This window comes from Myotis nattereri (genome assembly GCF_964212035.1).
Source record: "Myotis nattereri genome assembly, chromosome: 6".
In the NCBI taxonomy this organism is placed as follows: domain Eukaryota; kingdom Metazoa; phylum Chordata; class Mammalia; order Chiroptera; family Vespertilionidae; genus Myotis; species Myotis nattereri.
This window is the reverse complement of record NC_138081.1, coordinates 26,102,894-26,115,255: the sequence shown is the minus strand read 5'-3', so window position 1 is coordinate 26,115,255 and position 12,362 is coordinate 26,102,894. Positions and strand designations below refer to the sequence as shown.

General features: G+C 36.7%; 1 protein-coding gene across 1 annotated transcript in view; it reads left to right on the top strand.

Annotated features, from left to right (window-relative positions):
* The window catches only part of COL21A1 (collagen type XXI alpha 1 chain), a 173,245-nt gene extending 161,260 nt beyond the window's left edge, over positions 1-11,985 (top strand). The window contains exons 24-30 of the mRNA XM_081094853.1: positions 3,501-3,545; positions 7,675-7,707; positions 8,270-8,416; positions 8,499-8,553; positions 9,039-9,239; positions 10,030-10,107; positions 10,723-11,985. Of these exons, the coding sequence (XP_080950979.1) occupies positions 3,501-3,545; positions 7,675-7,707; positions 8,270-8,416; positions 8,499-8,553; positions 9,039-9,239; positions 10,030-10,107; positions 10,723-10,910 (747 nt within the window). The 3' untranslated portion in view covers positions 10,911-11,985. The remainder of the gene's footprint in view (positions 1-3,500; positions 3,546-7,674; positions 7,708-8,269; positions 8,417-8,498; positions 8,554-9,038; positions 9,240-10,029; positions 10,108-10,722) is intronic.
* The last annotated feature ends 377 nt before the right edge of the window (positions 11,986-12,362 follow it).

The following is a 12,362-nucleotide window of genomic DNA, read 5'->3' as shown; positions in this document are numbered from 1 at the left end:
TATATAAAATTTGTGGTACATTTACACAATGGAATACTACACGTTATAAAAAAAGAAGGAATTCCTGCCCTTTGAGACTGTATGGATAAACCTGGAGATTATTACGCTAAGCAAAATAAGCCAGTCAGAAAAAGATAAGTATCACATGATCTCACTCATATGTGGAATCTAATGAACAAAATAAACTGATGAGAAAAAATGGGACCAGAGGCATGGATACATGGAACAGACTGACAGATCCAAGATGGGTGAGGGCTGGGGGACCTGGAAGATTAATCAAAGAACATATATACATAGCCCATGGTCACAGGCAATAATGTGGTGAAGGATTCGGGGGGGTGGGGGGGTGGGGAGGGTGCTGGGTGGAGGTGGGGGAAAGGGGGAAAAATGGAGGGCATCTGTAATAGTGTCAACAATAAAATAAAATAAATAAAAGATTTTTTACCACTTTATTGTTGTAAAAAACTTAAAACCAAGTGATTCAACAAAATAAAGATATACACTGAGTGGCCAGATTATTATGACTGGCCAGATTATTATGACCACCCCATCAGTACTTCGTTGGGCCACCTTTTGCCTTCAATACTGCGGCGATTCTTCTTGGCATTGACTCCACGAGATGTTGAAAGGTGATGCGAGGAATCTGACACCATGCCTGATGAATAGCACTGTACAGTTCTGTGAGATTTGACGGTTGTGGAACCAGCTGCCCGATGGCTCTTTTAACTTCGTACCACAAATGCTCAATTGGATTGAGATCTGGTGACTGGATTGTGGGGGCCACCTAAGCAAGGTAAAATCTCCCTCATGTTCTTGAAACCATTCCTGCACATTACGAGCACCGTGGCATGGCGCATTGTCTTGTTGGAAGAAGCCATCTCCATTGGGATATGCCATCAACATGACAGGATGAACTTGATCAGCAACGATACTTCGGTATGTTGTGCTATTCAGACGTTTATAATGGTTTGGCCCTCTAGCAACTTCAGCGCAAAATTATAGCTAATTTGCTTACAAACGTCAGGTGGTCATAACAATCTGGCCACTCAGTGTATATTTTATTCCACACTTTAATATATATTTACTTGTTTATAATGAATATATTTTAAAATGATTTGAAATGGCTTATGGCACAAGGGAGTTTGATAAGAAATTATTAATATCTAATGTAATACTAATCAATAGAAGGAAACATTCTAATCAACAGAAGGAAAATTAAACAGAAAATTATGTTGGTCCAAGGAATCGAGGGTGGTTAAGAAGGTCATTTCCTTTTGGGTGTCTTAGCAACAAAAACAAAGAGGAGAACCATGCTACTACTATGGAAGACAAGGACAGTTTCACCTCAATTTCAGTAGCTATTCGAAGGGTTTTTTTCACTAACTGAACACTGACCCATAAATAGGATGCCACTAGCAGGATCAATGGTATGCTTACCTGGAATAAATTATATCTGTTGGTCTTTCAACCTGTTAAGTTTTAGAAACGGAAGACCTTTCCAACCACGAATTATATATTTAATGTCCAGACAGTACTTTTACAATGTTTTTAAGATTATAAAACTCAGTTATCATGGCTTAGTTTTATGTAGAATAAGCTTAATGTGAAAAGAAAAATTCTTTGCAAAATTTCACAGAATTTTGAGAGTTCTAGAATTTTTGGAGGCATAAAAGAAAATTTCAAATAGATAATAATAGAGTCAAAATCTGCTAAGGTAACAGTCTTAACAGTTGTTTTGTTTTGTTTTCAGAAAAAGCAGGGTTTATGTGTTTTGTTTTTGTTTTTTACTGAAGATACTCAAATATTATTGTATTATTGTGATTCTTCTAAGTTAATTTTGAAATTAGGAGTGAGGTAAATTTTAAGTAACTGTGAGCTCTAGACCCATATATTCCAATTTTCTTCTTGGTACTGCTTTTGGAATACCAAGGTCTCATGTACCTCAACATGTTTAAATCGGGACTTGTCATCTTTCCCCATAAACTATCTCCTACCCATAGATTCTATGTCATAGTAACTGGTACCACCACACAGTTACCCAAGAAATAAAGTCTTAGAAGTCATCTTAAAACTCAATCTCTTTCTTCACATGCAATTTTATATCTAAATGTCTCTTGAACTTGGATGTTCTCTGTTCCCTACCGCCCACCCACCCCCTGCCCTGCCCATCCTAATCATTTCTTATCAGTGGTCCTGGATTACTGTAATATTTTCTAACTGGTCTATTTGAGTCCAGTCTACTTCCTCCCTAACCGCCCCCCCCCCCCCTTTACCAGTATGCAATAACTGAATTACCTATCTGCTTAGGAATCCATCAGTGGTGCCCCACACAGTTCAAGATAAGGTCTGTCTCATAAAATTCCTCCTGGTTTGACTGAATCTTCTTCTTCAGTCTTATCTCTTGCCACTCTGCCCACTGTTATCCATTCCTGCCCCTGCTTTAGCCAAAAGAAATTACTTGCCTTTGTTCTGTAGTTGACTCCTCAAACACCCTCTTATCTTTTCTCATTGGCTACCTCTTAGTCATCCCAAAAGGTTGCAAAGTTGAGTCATCTTCCTTACTCTCTCTGTCAGATGTCCCTTTCTATGTTTCAATAGTATCCAGCCAGATGTTTAATTGTACATTGTATACTTATCAGACAGTATTTTCGGTATTCTGTTTTTTAAAATTTTCACCTTTGACTTAATTGATTATCTTTCCCCCGACTCAGTAAGCAGTTTGAAGGCAGCAATGCTATCTTTGTTTTTGTGTCTCTAAGGTCCCACAAATGGGTGCTTGTCAATGAATATTGGGAATTCACCTATGTAAGAAAATGAACAAATCACTATGTAAGAGTGATTTAAAATTTTAGTCACTAGATTTTTAATTGATTATATTATCAAGGCATATATTTTCCTAGAAACTGTCCATTATCTTGTTCCACAGAGGAATGAAGTAGTGCTTCTGGGTCTAGTACAATGTCTTATAAATGGTGGATATCCAAAAATATTTGTTGAGTGGACAAATGTGTTTTTATCTTTATCAATTTTTCTCCCTTCTTCTGTGTCCTGATTTAATTATATTCATTCAAAATATATTTACAGTATATTTTTAATTTTTAAAAATTCCCTTAAAGAGGTCTTCTTGTCCTCAAATGTGTATAATCAACATTGAACCTAATTGTATAATTGAAATTAATAAAATGTCCACAGCCATTGAATTTTTAAATTACTTTCATGCTGTTTATGTGGACTCGGAAAAACATTCTCAGCTACCTACAATTACTTACCTTTTCTCCCAAAGTTTATTCCTTGTCTCTATCCATTTTAAATATATTAGGTTAATTTTTCTCTCACTTTTTTTTGTTGAGAGACTCCCCTTCATCTAACATCATTTACATAGTTGCATTACTGCTTTTGTGACATTTATTCTAGACTATAAAGCAATACATGGTTTGTTTTTATATGTGATTGCATCATAAGTGTGCAAACTAATTAATAACATTTGTTAAATTTTAAAGGGCCAAAAGGGAGAAAATGGAAGACCAGGGATTCCAGGGCAACAGGTATATTTTTTTTCTTTCATGGAAAATGAAATAAGGAATAATATAACTGGGCAGTGCTGAGTGAGGGTTACTTTCATTAAAAATAGGGAGGAAGGGTCAATGTAAGATGAATTCTAATCATACAAGGGTGAAAATGCTAGGTGGTGGTGGTATACTGGTTTGCTTTAATTGTTTTATGTTTACTTTCTTATCTTGTTTCTATCGGTGGCTCTGAAACCTTTTCAATGCTTTTTTATGGCCATTTACATGACTGAAGGTAGACAATGCCACCCATTTTAGGAGCCTTTATTGGCCAAAGGCAGCCGTACAACAACAGCATCTCCATGCCTACTGTTTAATCTTGATTTTCTTCTTGCAATATGAACAGTTGAGGCCTTATGTAGTGGAGGAATGTACTTGTTTTCCTCTAGTTTGTTCAGAAATATAAATTACTACACTGGAGACTTATTAAAATCTTATTTTGAGGGACCGTGTTATGAAACAGATGCATAATAAGATTGTTTTGCTTCTTCCCTGACTAAATTCTCCTCATTAATTAGTGTTTTAATGAGATTACCATCTGGTACATAAGTTCAGTTGGAGCCAAATTGAATCAAAAAGAGCACAAAAGTGATTAATACTTACATAGTATGTTTCCTGCTGCATCACCTATACCAGTGGTCGGCAAACTGCGGTTCGCGAACCACGTGAGCCTCTTTGGCCCCTTGAGTGTGGCTCTTCCACAAAATACCACGTGCGGGCACACACGTACAGTGCGATTGAAACTTCGTGGCCCATGCACAGAAGTCGGTTTTCGGAAAGGAGATAGACGAAACAAGTATACAAGACAGTGTGGATGGGAGAGTTGGAAGGGGTTGACCTCAGTGAACGTACCTCAATCAGATTGAGGATGTTTTTAGCAAAGGCCAGCTTAGGAGTACCCTAATTAAGTTAATAACAATGTACCTACCTACATAGTTTAAGTTTAAAAAATTTGGCTCTCAAAAGAAATTTCAATTGTTGTACTGTGACATTTGGCTCTGTTGACTAATGAGTTTGCCGACCACTGGCCTATACTTAAGATCAGTTCCAACTTGTCCACATTTAAAGGGCAAGCTGTATATAGGGGCCCTCCCATAGGGTGGTCACTTTTGTGTGTGGGAAGGAGAAAGATTCACTAATTACACCAGTTCCGGAGACACGTGGATAAAACTATCTAGTGCTGTCTCTAAGGACAGGGATCTCTGTGCCCCTCACTTGGAGAAATCTGAAAGTTCTCGGGAAGAGTGTTTAAAAGCATATAGCCCCAATGCTTACTGTAATATGGACTGGAAGGTGAGTTCAAGATATTAAGAAGAGGTGATAATCTAGAAGCTAACAATAAGCACCAAGGTATCTAAGGAGAAATAGATTGAGTTTCCCACGGTACCACAATGTTAATGAAAAATGTCTCTTAATTTTTGTGATCCTCCACTTGATTCAAATTCACTTGATAACATTACCAACCCTGTCCCTGTTCCCCTTCCCTGGCCACATAGACCAACCCCCTCAGTTTCCCTAAGTTAATCACACCTATTGAAACAGGAATTTGGGGGGGGGGGGTGAAAAAGACAGATTTTAGGAAATTTGAGAAATTTTGGAAATTAAAGAGACCATGGAGGAAGCACAGGGCTGCAGAGCAACAGAAGGTATATTTCCATAGGACAGGGATGCTGAAAAGCAGCAACAGGCACATTTCCATAGAATGAGGGGAGGTGGAAACAGCAAAAGGTCTATATTTACAAAATACAGTGGGGCCTTGACTTACGAGTTTAATTCGTTCTGTGACAGAGCTCGTAACTCAAATTACTCGTATGTCAAATCTTAAAGTGAACGAGTGAGACACGTGATGCTGGGCTGATGTTGTGGCATTCACTGTGGCATTCGCTGCGCCAACTAGCAGTGGGGTATCTGAAGCTGGCTTGTAACCCGAATTTTAGCTCGCAACTCAAAGCAAAAAATCTGCCGAGTGACAGCTCGTATCTCAAAAAACTCATTAGTCGGGACACTCGTAAGTCAAGGTCCCACTGTAAAGGGAAGGAAGCCCTTCATGCCGAAGGAGAAGAAGAAAGCCCAAAGGGAATAGAAAAACAATAAGGAAGGAAGGGGGAGAACCTCACATATCCCTTGTAAGGTTCAACCTTTGAGCTCAGGAGTTACTATAGTAACCGGCCTAAGGGAGTAATGACCAATCAGAGGGGATATCAAGGCACCAAGATCTGCAGCCCTTATAAGCCATAGGGAAAAGGAACTCAGTGGGACCCTTTCCCCCTCCCCATGTGGTAGTCTGTTCTGTGGGACTCTTCCCCCTCCCTCCGTGGGAGTTAGTACTTGTTCTTTAATAAATTCCCACCTTTGCCATACCATCTTCTGTCCGTGGATTCATTCTTTGACTCCAGTTGACAAAGAATCCAGGTTCCAGTTCAAAAATTCCCTTTCACTCTCTATAAACAGTCTTCCCAGAGGAGAAGGGGGTCTTCATCCATTCAACCTCCCTAGCCCAGGCCTTTCACCAGAAATTGTTACCCACAATAACTCTCTAGACAGAAGGATACTTCCTTTGGAGTTTGAGCTCACACATAGCTAGCTCACTGGTTTGTTTTTCTCTCACTTCTCAAGGAAAATAGCAGGTCTGCTCCCTAAGGTAGGATTTGGATTCCCTAGGCAGCTTCTGCCCTTCATGGAAAGCTGCATTTCCCACCCCCAGGAACTGAGCTGATGTGGAGGACCCTCCAGGCCAGAACACTTGTTGCTTTTCAGCAGCTGGATACTCGGCCCAAACTCTTTAAAAGTCTGAGTTACCTGCCTTCCCACTAAGTGCTGTGCATGTGTAATTGCTTGGCCTTCCTGTTATGAATGAAATTCAAGTGAATGTTTCTCTCATAAAATCATCTTAGTGGATTCTTGGATGACAGCTATTTTCGGTTTCAGCTCTAATTCAGTTTTAGTCCTGAGAACTTACTATTTTATCTTTCCTCTTACACTGAACCCACTTGTAGGATTATGTCTGGTTGGGAATACTGCTACATTTCTTCAGAATCCTCATTATTTAATGAATGGCCTTGCAGAGAGAGTTTACTCACTAAGATTTTTATATTTTTAAGTTACACTTTAATTTGAGAATCTACCTTTCTCTGTGCCATACACTGATTTTACCTAATTTTTATTTCCTTTTGTCTAATTTGAATATCCATTTTTAGGTAACTGAGAAATGAATAAAAATAAATCCTCAAACTCAAAATTCATTGTGCAGAAAGTTCTACACTACATTTTATATTTAATTGAAGAACATCAATTTTTAATTTTAAAGTTGAATAATGAAATCTGTGAAAACAATGTGTCTATGAAAACCATACCCTTGTTTTGACCCGATATTGGTGATCTTAGAGCCTTGAGTATATGGTGAATTTCAAAAATGGGAAATTTTAATGACTTCCCTGAAAGTTCTTATTATCTATATTATAACATTGGAATGCATATGTGAAAAAGATGAGTGGAAAATAATTTGATATAGCCATTTCATGTATTCATATCCAGTGATTTACTAGCAGTGAGTGGCTTAGGCATAGAACAAATAGGCATTTTCTTCCCTATTAATCACTTTTACTGGTATCTTTGCTTTACTTTATCTTTTGATCAGTAGTATGCAATAAAGTATAACTTTAACAGCATCTACAGGAAAATTTAATACTCTAAATTGCAAAGTAAAAGAATAAATATACCTTATATTTCCTTATTTGACTTTTCATTAAAATAGTAATATATTTTAAGTTCAGCATAAAATTTATTGTTATTTTAAATTTAAGTAGAATTCAGGTAAAATCTCATTCTAAACTTATATTTGGCCTGCAGCATATAAAATATTCATATCTAACAATGAAACAGTTATGTAAATGAACATTTTTATATATTCAGTTAGCATATTGCCTAGTCATTAGTCTCCTTTAAAAAGGCAAAGGAGATCTCTTATCTGTGTAAATCTGACACTAATTGTATCAATATTTTTCAAATTACAAATTAAATTTGATTTGTGTGGTAAATGGTGCATGCCGCATTGCTGGTACTGTAGCTTACACATTTATTACATTTTTCCCCCTGTTAATTTTCAAAGGGAATTCAAGGTCATCATGGTGCGAAAGGAGAGGTATGTTTCTTCACCTATTATGCTCCCTCTTCAGTTCTTATTGCTTGGATTTTCACTACTATATGAATCTAGTAATTGGTATCGCAAACAGAAAATGTCTTTTATGTTCTTCAGTGGTTCCTAAATAGTGACTTGCAGGATCTGTAGATTCATTCAGTTAGGTATGAAATGTTACGTATTTGTCAATATTATTGGTTCTTCTTTTAGACTGGGTGCTAAATTTTTGCTGCATATTTTTCAGTGAATAATATTTTGTGTTTTCATATTTGTCTGTCTCGCTAGAATTTAAACTCCTTGAAAAATAGGACTGTGTCACATTTGTTGTATCTCTGGCACTATGTATTGCCTACGTAATAAACTGAAGAAATAGTAGGTGGGGGGAATGGATGGATAAATGGCTGTTGAATGTGATATAAAATTTCCCTCCTGATCATTAACAGTGTCTTCCTATATAACATATGTATGTTTTATATTTATATACATATCCTTGAGGATTTTCAAGATGCGATTATACTTCCTAAAATACTTAAATAGAACTCTTGAGGATTTCTTTTGCTTTTAGAAAGGCGAAAAGGGAGAACCTGGTGTCAGAGGTGCCACTGGACCAAAAGGAGAATCTGGGATGGATGGCCTAATGGGGCCTGTGGGTCCCCAGGGACAACCTGGAGAAACAGGTCCTCGGGGACCTCCAGGAGTGGATGGGAAGCCTGTATGTATCCTATTTTCTTTCATAGTTTTCATTGCTTTTTACTTGGTAAATACATGTTATAACCCCTAATAATTTGATGCAGGGGAGAGAATTTTCAGAACAGTTTATTCGACAAATTTGCACTGATGTATTACGAGGTAAGTCTCAAACAGAGTTTTTAATAACTGTTTTCAAATTACAAAAACGATTCTTTGTAGAAATTATAAAAGATATAAGTAGGATAAAGAAGGAATAAAGAATATTTATAAACCCTTGTCTGTTTTTATTCTAGATGAGTATTTTTATAATGAAGATAAAATACTATATATACCCTTTTGTAATATTTTAATAAAGCAATTTTTTATTATTTCACCATTAATAAAATTTCTGACATAATTATGACAATTTATAAAGATGGATGTGTATAATTTATCAAATTTTTCTTCAGGACACTTTCACTCTTTCCCCCCCAATTTTAAGCAAATTATACAATAAAGTTGCACAGAGCAATGAGTAATTACATAAATTTCTAGAAGTGAAATTATTGGACAAGAGATATCTGTAAATTTTTTAAAAAATTATTAGAGATATTGTTAATTACCACTCATTTAAGCAGAAGGGGGTGGGGTTCTTTGTTTTTAAGCCCAGCTACCAGTCTTACTTCAGAGTGGAAGAATTCAAAATTGTGATCGTTGCCAGTCCCAACATGGTTCCCCTGGTGTCCCTGGGCCACCTGGTCCTATAGGCCCGGAAGGTCCCCGAGGATTTCCTGGTTTGCCAGGAAGAGATGGTGTTCCTGGACTAATGGGTGCTCCTGGACGCCCAGGTGCCAGAGGAGTAAAAGGTACTTATGTGCATAAGCAAGTGAACAAGAAAGGTACTTTTTTTTTTGTATCCATACCCTAAATTCATGTAGTAGAAAATAATTCATCTTTGCTTTCATGATGACCAAAAAATTATGTTAATCCCTTAGTCTTTCAGTAATTTGTCAACTGAGTGGAAGAATGCTTATTCTATTTTCTTGAAGCAACATTTTCAAGAATAGGTAGATAGTTCAGAGTTAGGAAGCATGCAGAGTAACACATTAGAAAATGTTGACAATGCACTTAGAAATTTTTCTTGACTCTAATAAGGTCTTTAAGTAGAAAATCAAAGGTGCCACTTCTTTTATTTCAACTGTGGTAATTTCTGTTATCAAAGATTATTCAATTAATTTTTCTATTATAAGAAAAATTATGTTTTACAACCAAACTTCCTAATAATCCACAGCTTCTCTTTGTTTTTGAATGTTTATGTGAAATGTCGGTTGCTAATTCTTCTAATTTAATATCATATGAACAATATAGATGTTTTATTACAATAATAAGAGAACAAGTATGATTAACAGAAATGATCCCAAATCATTTTCCTTTTTAATATTTAACCCTTATTAAATATTGCTGGACCACTGATAGTTTCAGGAATTTTTGCTTCAAAAATTCTGCTTCCGGTTAGTAATAATAAACAGGTAGCAAACTATTTTTAAAATATGCATTTTTTCTTTCCATTTGTGCATCAAGAGCTTGGAAAGAAACAATCTAGGAGGCAGTGATTTTATAGGAAAAAATAGCTTATTCCAATCTTTGACACTGCAGGCCTCCCAGGAAGAAATGGGGCAAAGGGGAACCAAGGGTTTGGGTACCCTGGAGACCAAGGGCCTCCTGGTCCACCAGGTAAGAACTGGCATATGTTCACAAGTGTTGCTGCGTACTTTGCTTTAAGAAAATCTTCACAAACCTATGTCAAATAATTTGAAATCAAAACTCTTAAGTCCCCCTCTGTGTTATTTAATATTGCCATGCCTCAGTTTCCTCATTTGTAAAATGGTGATGACATGTCATCTGCATCATGACATTATTGGAAGATTAAATGAGTTAATGCATCTAGTGCTTGCAGAACAGAACGTGACAATCATAGTTATGTTTTCAATAAATGTGTATTATTATTGTTTTAGATGATGGCTTTGGGTGGATCAAATAATTTAGTAAGTTTGGACAGCCCACAAGTTGAAATATTAGAATGTTAGTGCAGTGTCTTTATTAGTAGCATGATTGTTATATTAATATAGCTTGGCTTAGTTTTACAAAAATTACTGGTTACTTTTGTATGGTCTTTTTTAAAGTGGGAGGTATGTAGAATTAACAAAGTTACACCTCCTTTTTTCACATAAGTGCAAATATGTACAATTTTCAAGGAAATTTTTTCAGTTTAAATATTGTACAAGATGAGCTATATCACCATGAAAAATCAAAATCCTCTGTTCATATGCTGCTAATGTCCCATCTTAGGTCCAGAGGGCCCTCCTGGAATAAGCAAAGAAGGTCCCCCAGGAGACCCCGGTCTCCCTGGCAAAGATGGAGATCATGGAAAACCTGGCGTCCAAGGGCAACCAGGTCCCCCTGGCATCTGCGATCCATCACTATGTTTTAGTGTAATAGTTGGAAGAGATCCATTTAGAAAAGGACCAAACTATTAAGGTCTGATGCCTCATTCAGCGGCGTAGGCATGGTGCTTTTCTTCTGTGGTCTTATGCATCTCAGGAAGATAACACAGTAATCCCTTGAAAAGAAACTAAAGTACCTCGGTGTTTTTATTATTCTTTTTCCTTAAGGAAATATATATAAAAGGTCACATATACTGATCTTAAAGGATCCTCAGTAATTTGGAGCCTTTAGATTAGTAGCTTTAACCAAATCTCAAGGGTTTCTTGTAAGTCCATTTGTTTTCATCAAAGTTGAATATGAAAACCACCATTGCCTGTTAGCCAGTGCATGTCAGTCACTGTGAAATATTTCACACGCAGCCTCCATGCAGCAGGGTATTTGAGTTCCATTTCATGTCTGTGTGAATTTCATGCTTCATATCTCATAATGCATGCTTCTTCATTAGAAAAAAAACATGTTTCTGGTGATTGGAAATAAGATCAGGGCTGATATTCAGCTGGGACCGACTTTATTGCCATACCGGTCATTTACTCCAGTGTCTGTGCTGATTGGATGGGGCAATGGACTGCTGGTTGTGAATAAGATTAATGTGTTTCTTATTTCACTTGCAAATTATCAAATTTGATTAATGACTACGCTGAGAAAGTACACAGGGAATGGTGAAAGTTATGTAACATTACACAGGGAATGGTGAAAGTTTTGTAACATTAAAATATTTTTTTGTAAGTGCCATTGTACCTGGTCAATATATTCAAAGCGTGCAGAAGTTCAGAAATAGTAAAAAGACTTTCTTCTTCATACTTGCTGGGTAATTGGAATGTTTGTTGTATGCCTTCATGTTCCATTGCACTTATATGTGTACGTTCATATATGTTAACGTTCATTGTAGCAAAGGTAATGGGAATAAATGCTGTGGTTGAAAGGAAACTCCACAGTTCCTAGTATGTCTTGATGTTTTTTAGTAGACTTTAAAATATTATGAGTAATCTTTGGGTACTGTACTTAATGCTTTTGTAAGGAACATAATTTGAGATATTTTATCTTTATTATGCTTTAAGTTTTGTTGCATGCTTGTTATTCAAAGTACAATAAAGTTTTTACAGTCCTAATTGCAGTGTCTTTTTTTTTTACTGTACTATAATTTACTTTTCATTTTCTTTTTATTGAATTTATTGGGGTGGCACTGGTTAACAAAGTCATACAGGTTTCAGGTACACAATTCTCCAACACACCATCTGTACACTATATTATGTGTTCACCACTCCAAGTCAAGTCTCCGTCCAACAACATTTACTCCACTCCCATGCCCTCCCCTACTTCCTCCATCCCTTCCCCACTCCATGAGTTTTTCATTTTTTGCTCAATTCCTTCAACTCTCCCCACCCAATACTTACCCCCACTCTCCTCCTCCTCCCCCTGGTATTGACAGCCAGATGCAGGTATGGCTCCCAAAGATAAAACTTCTAACCCTATGGGCAATAGCT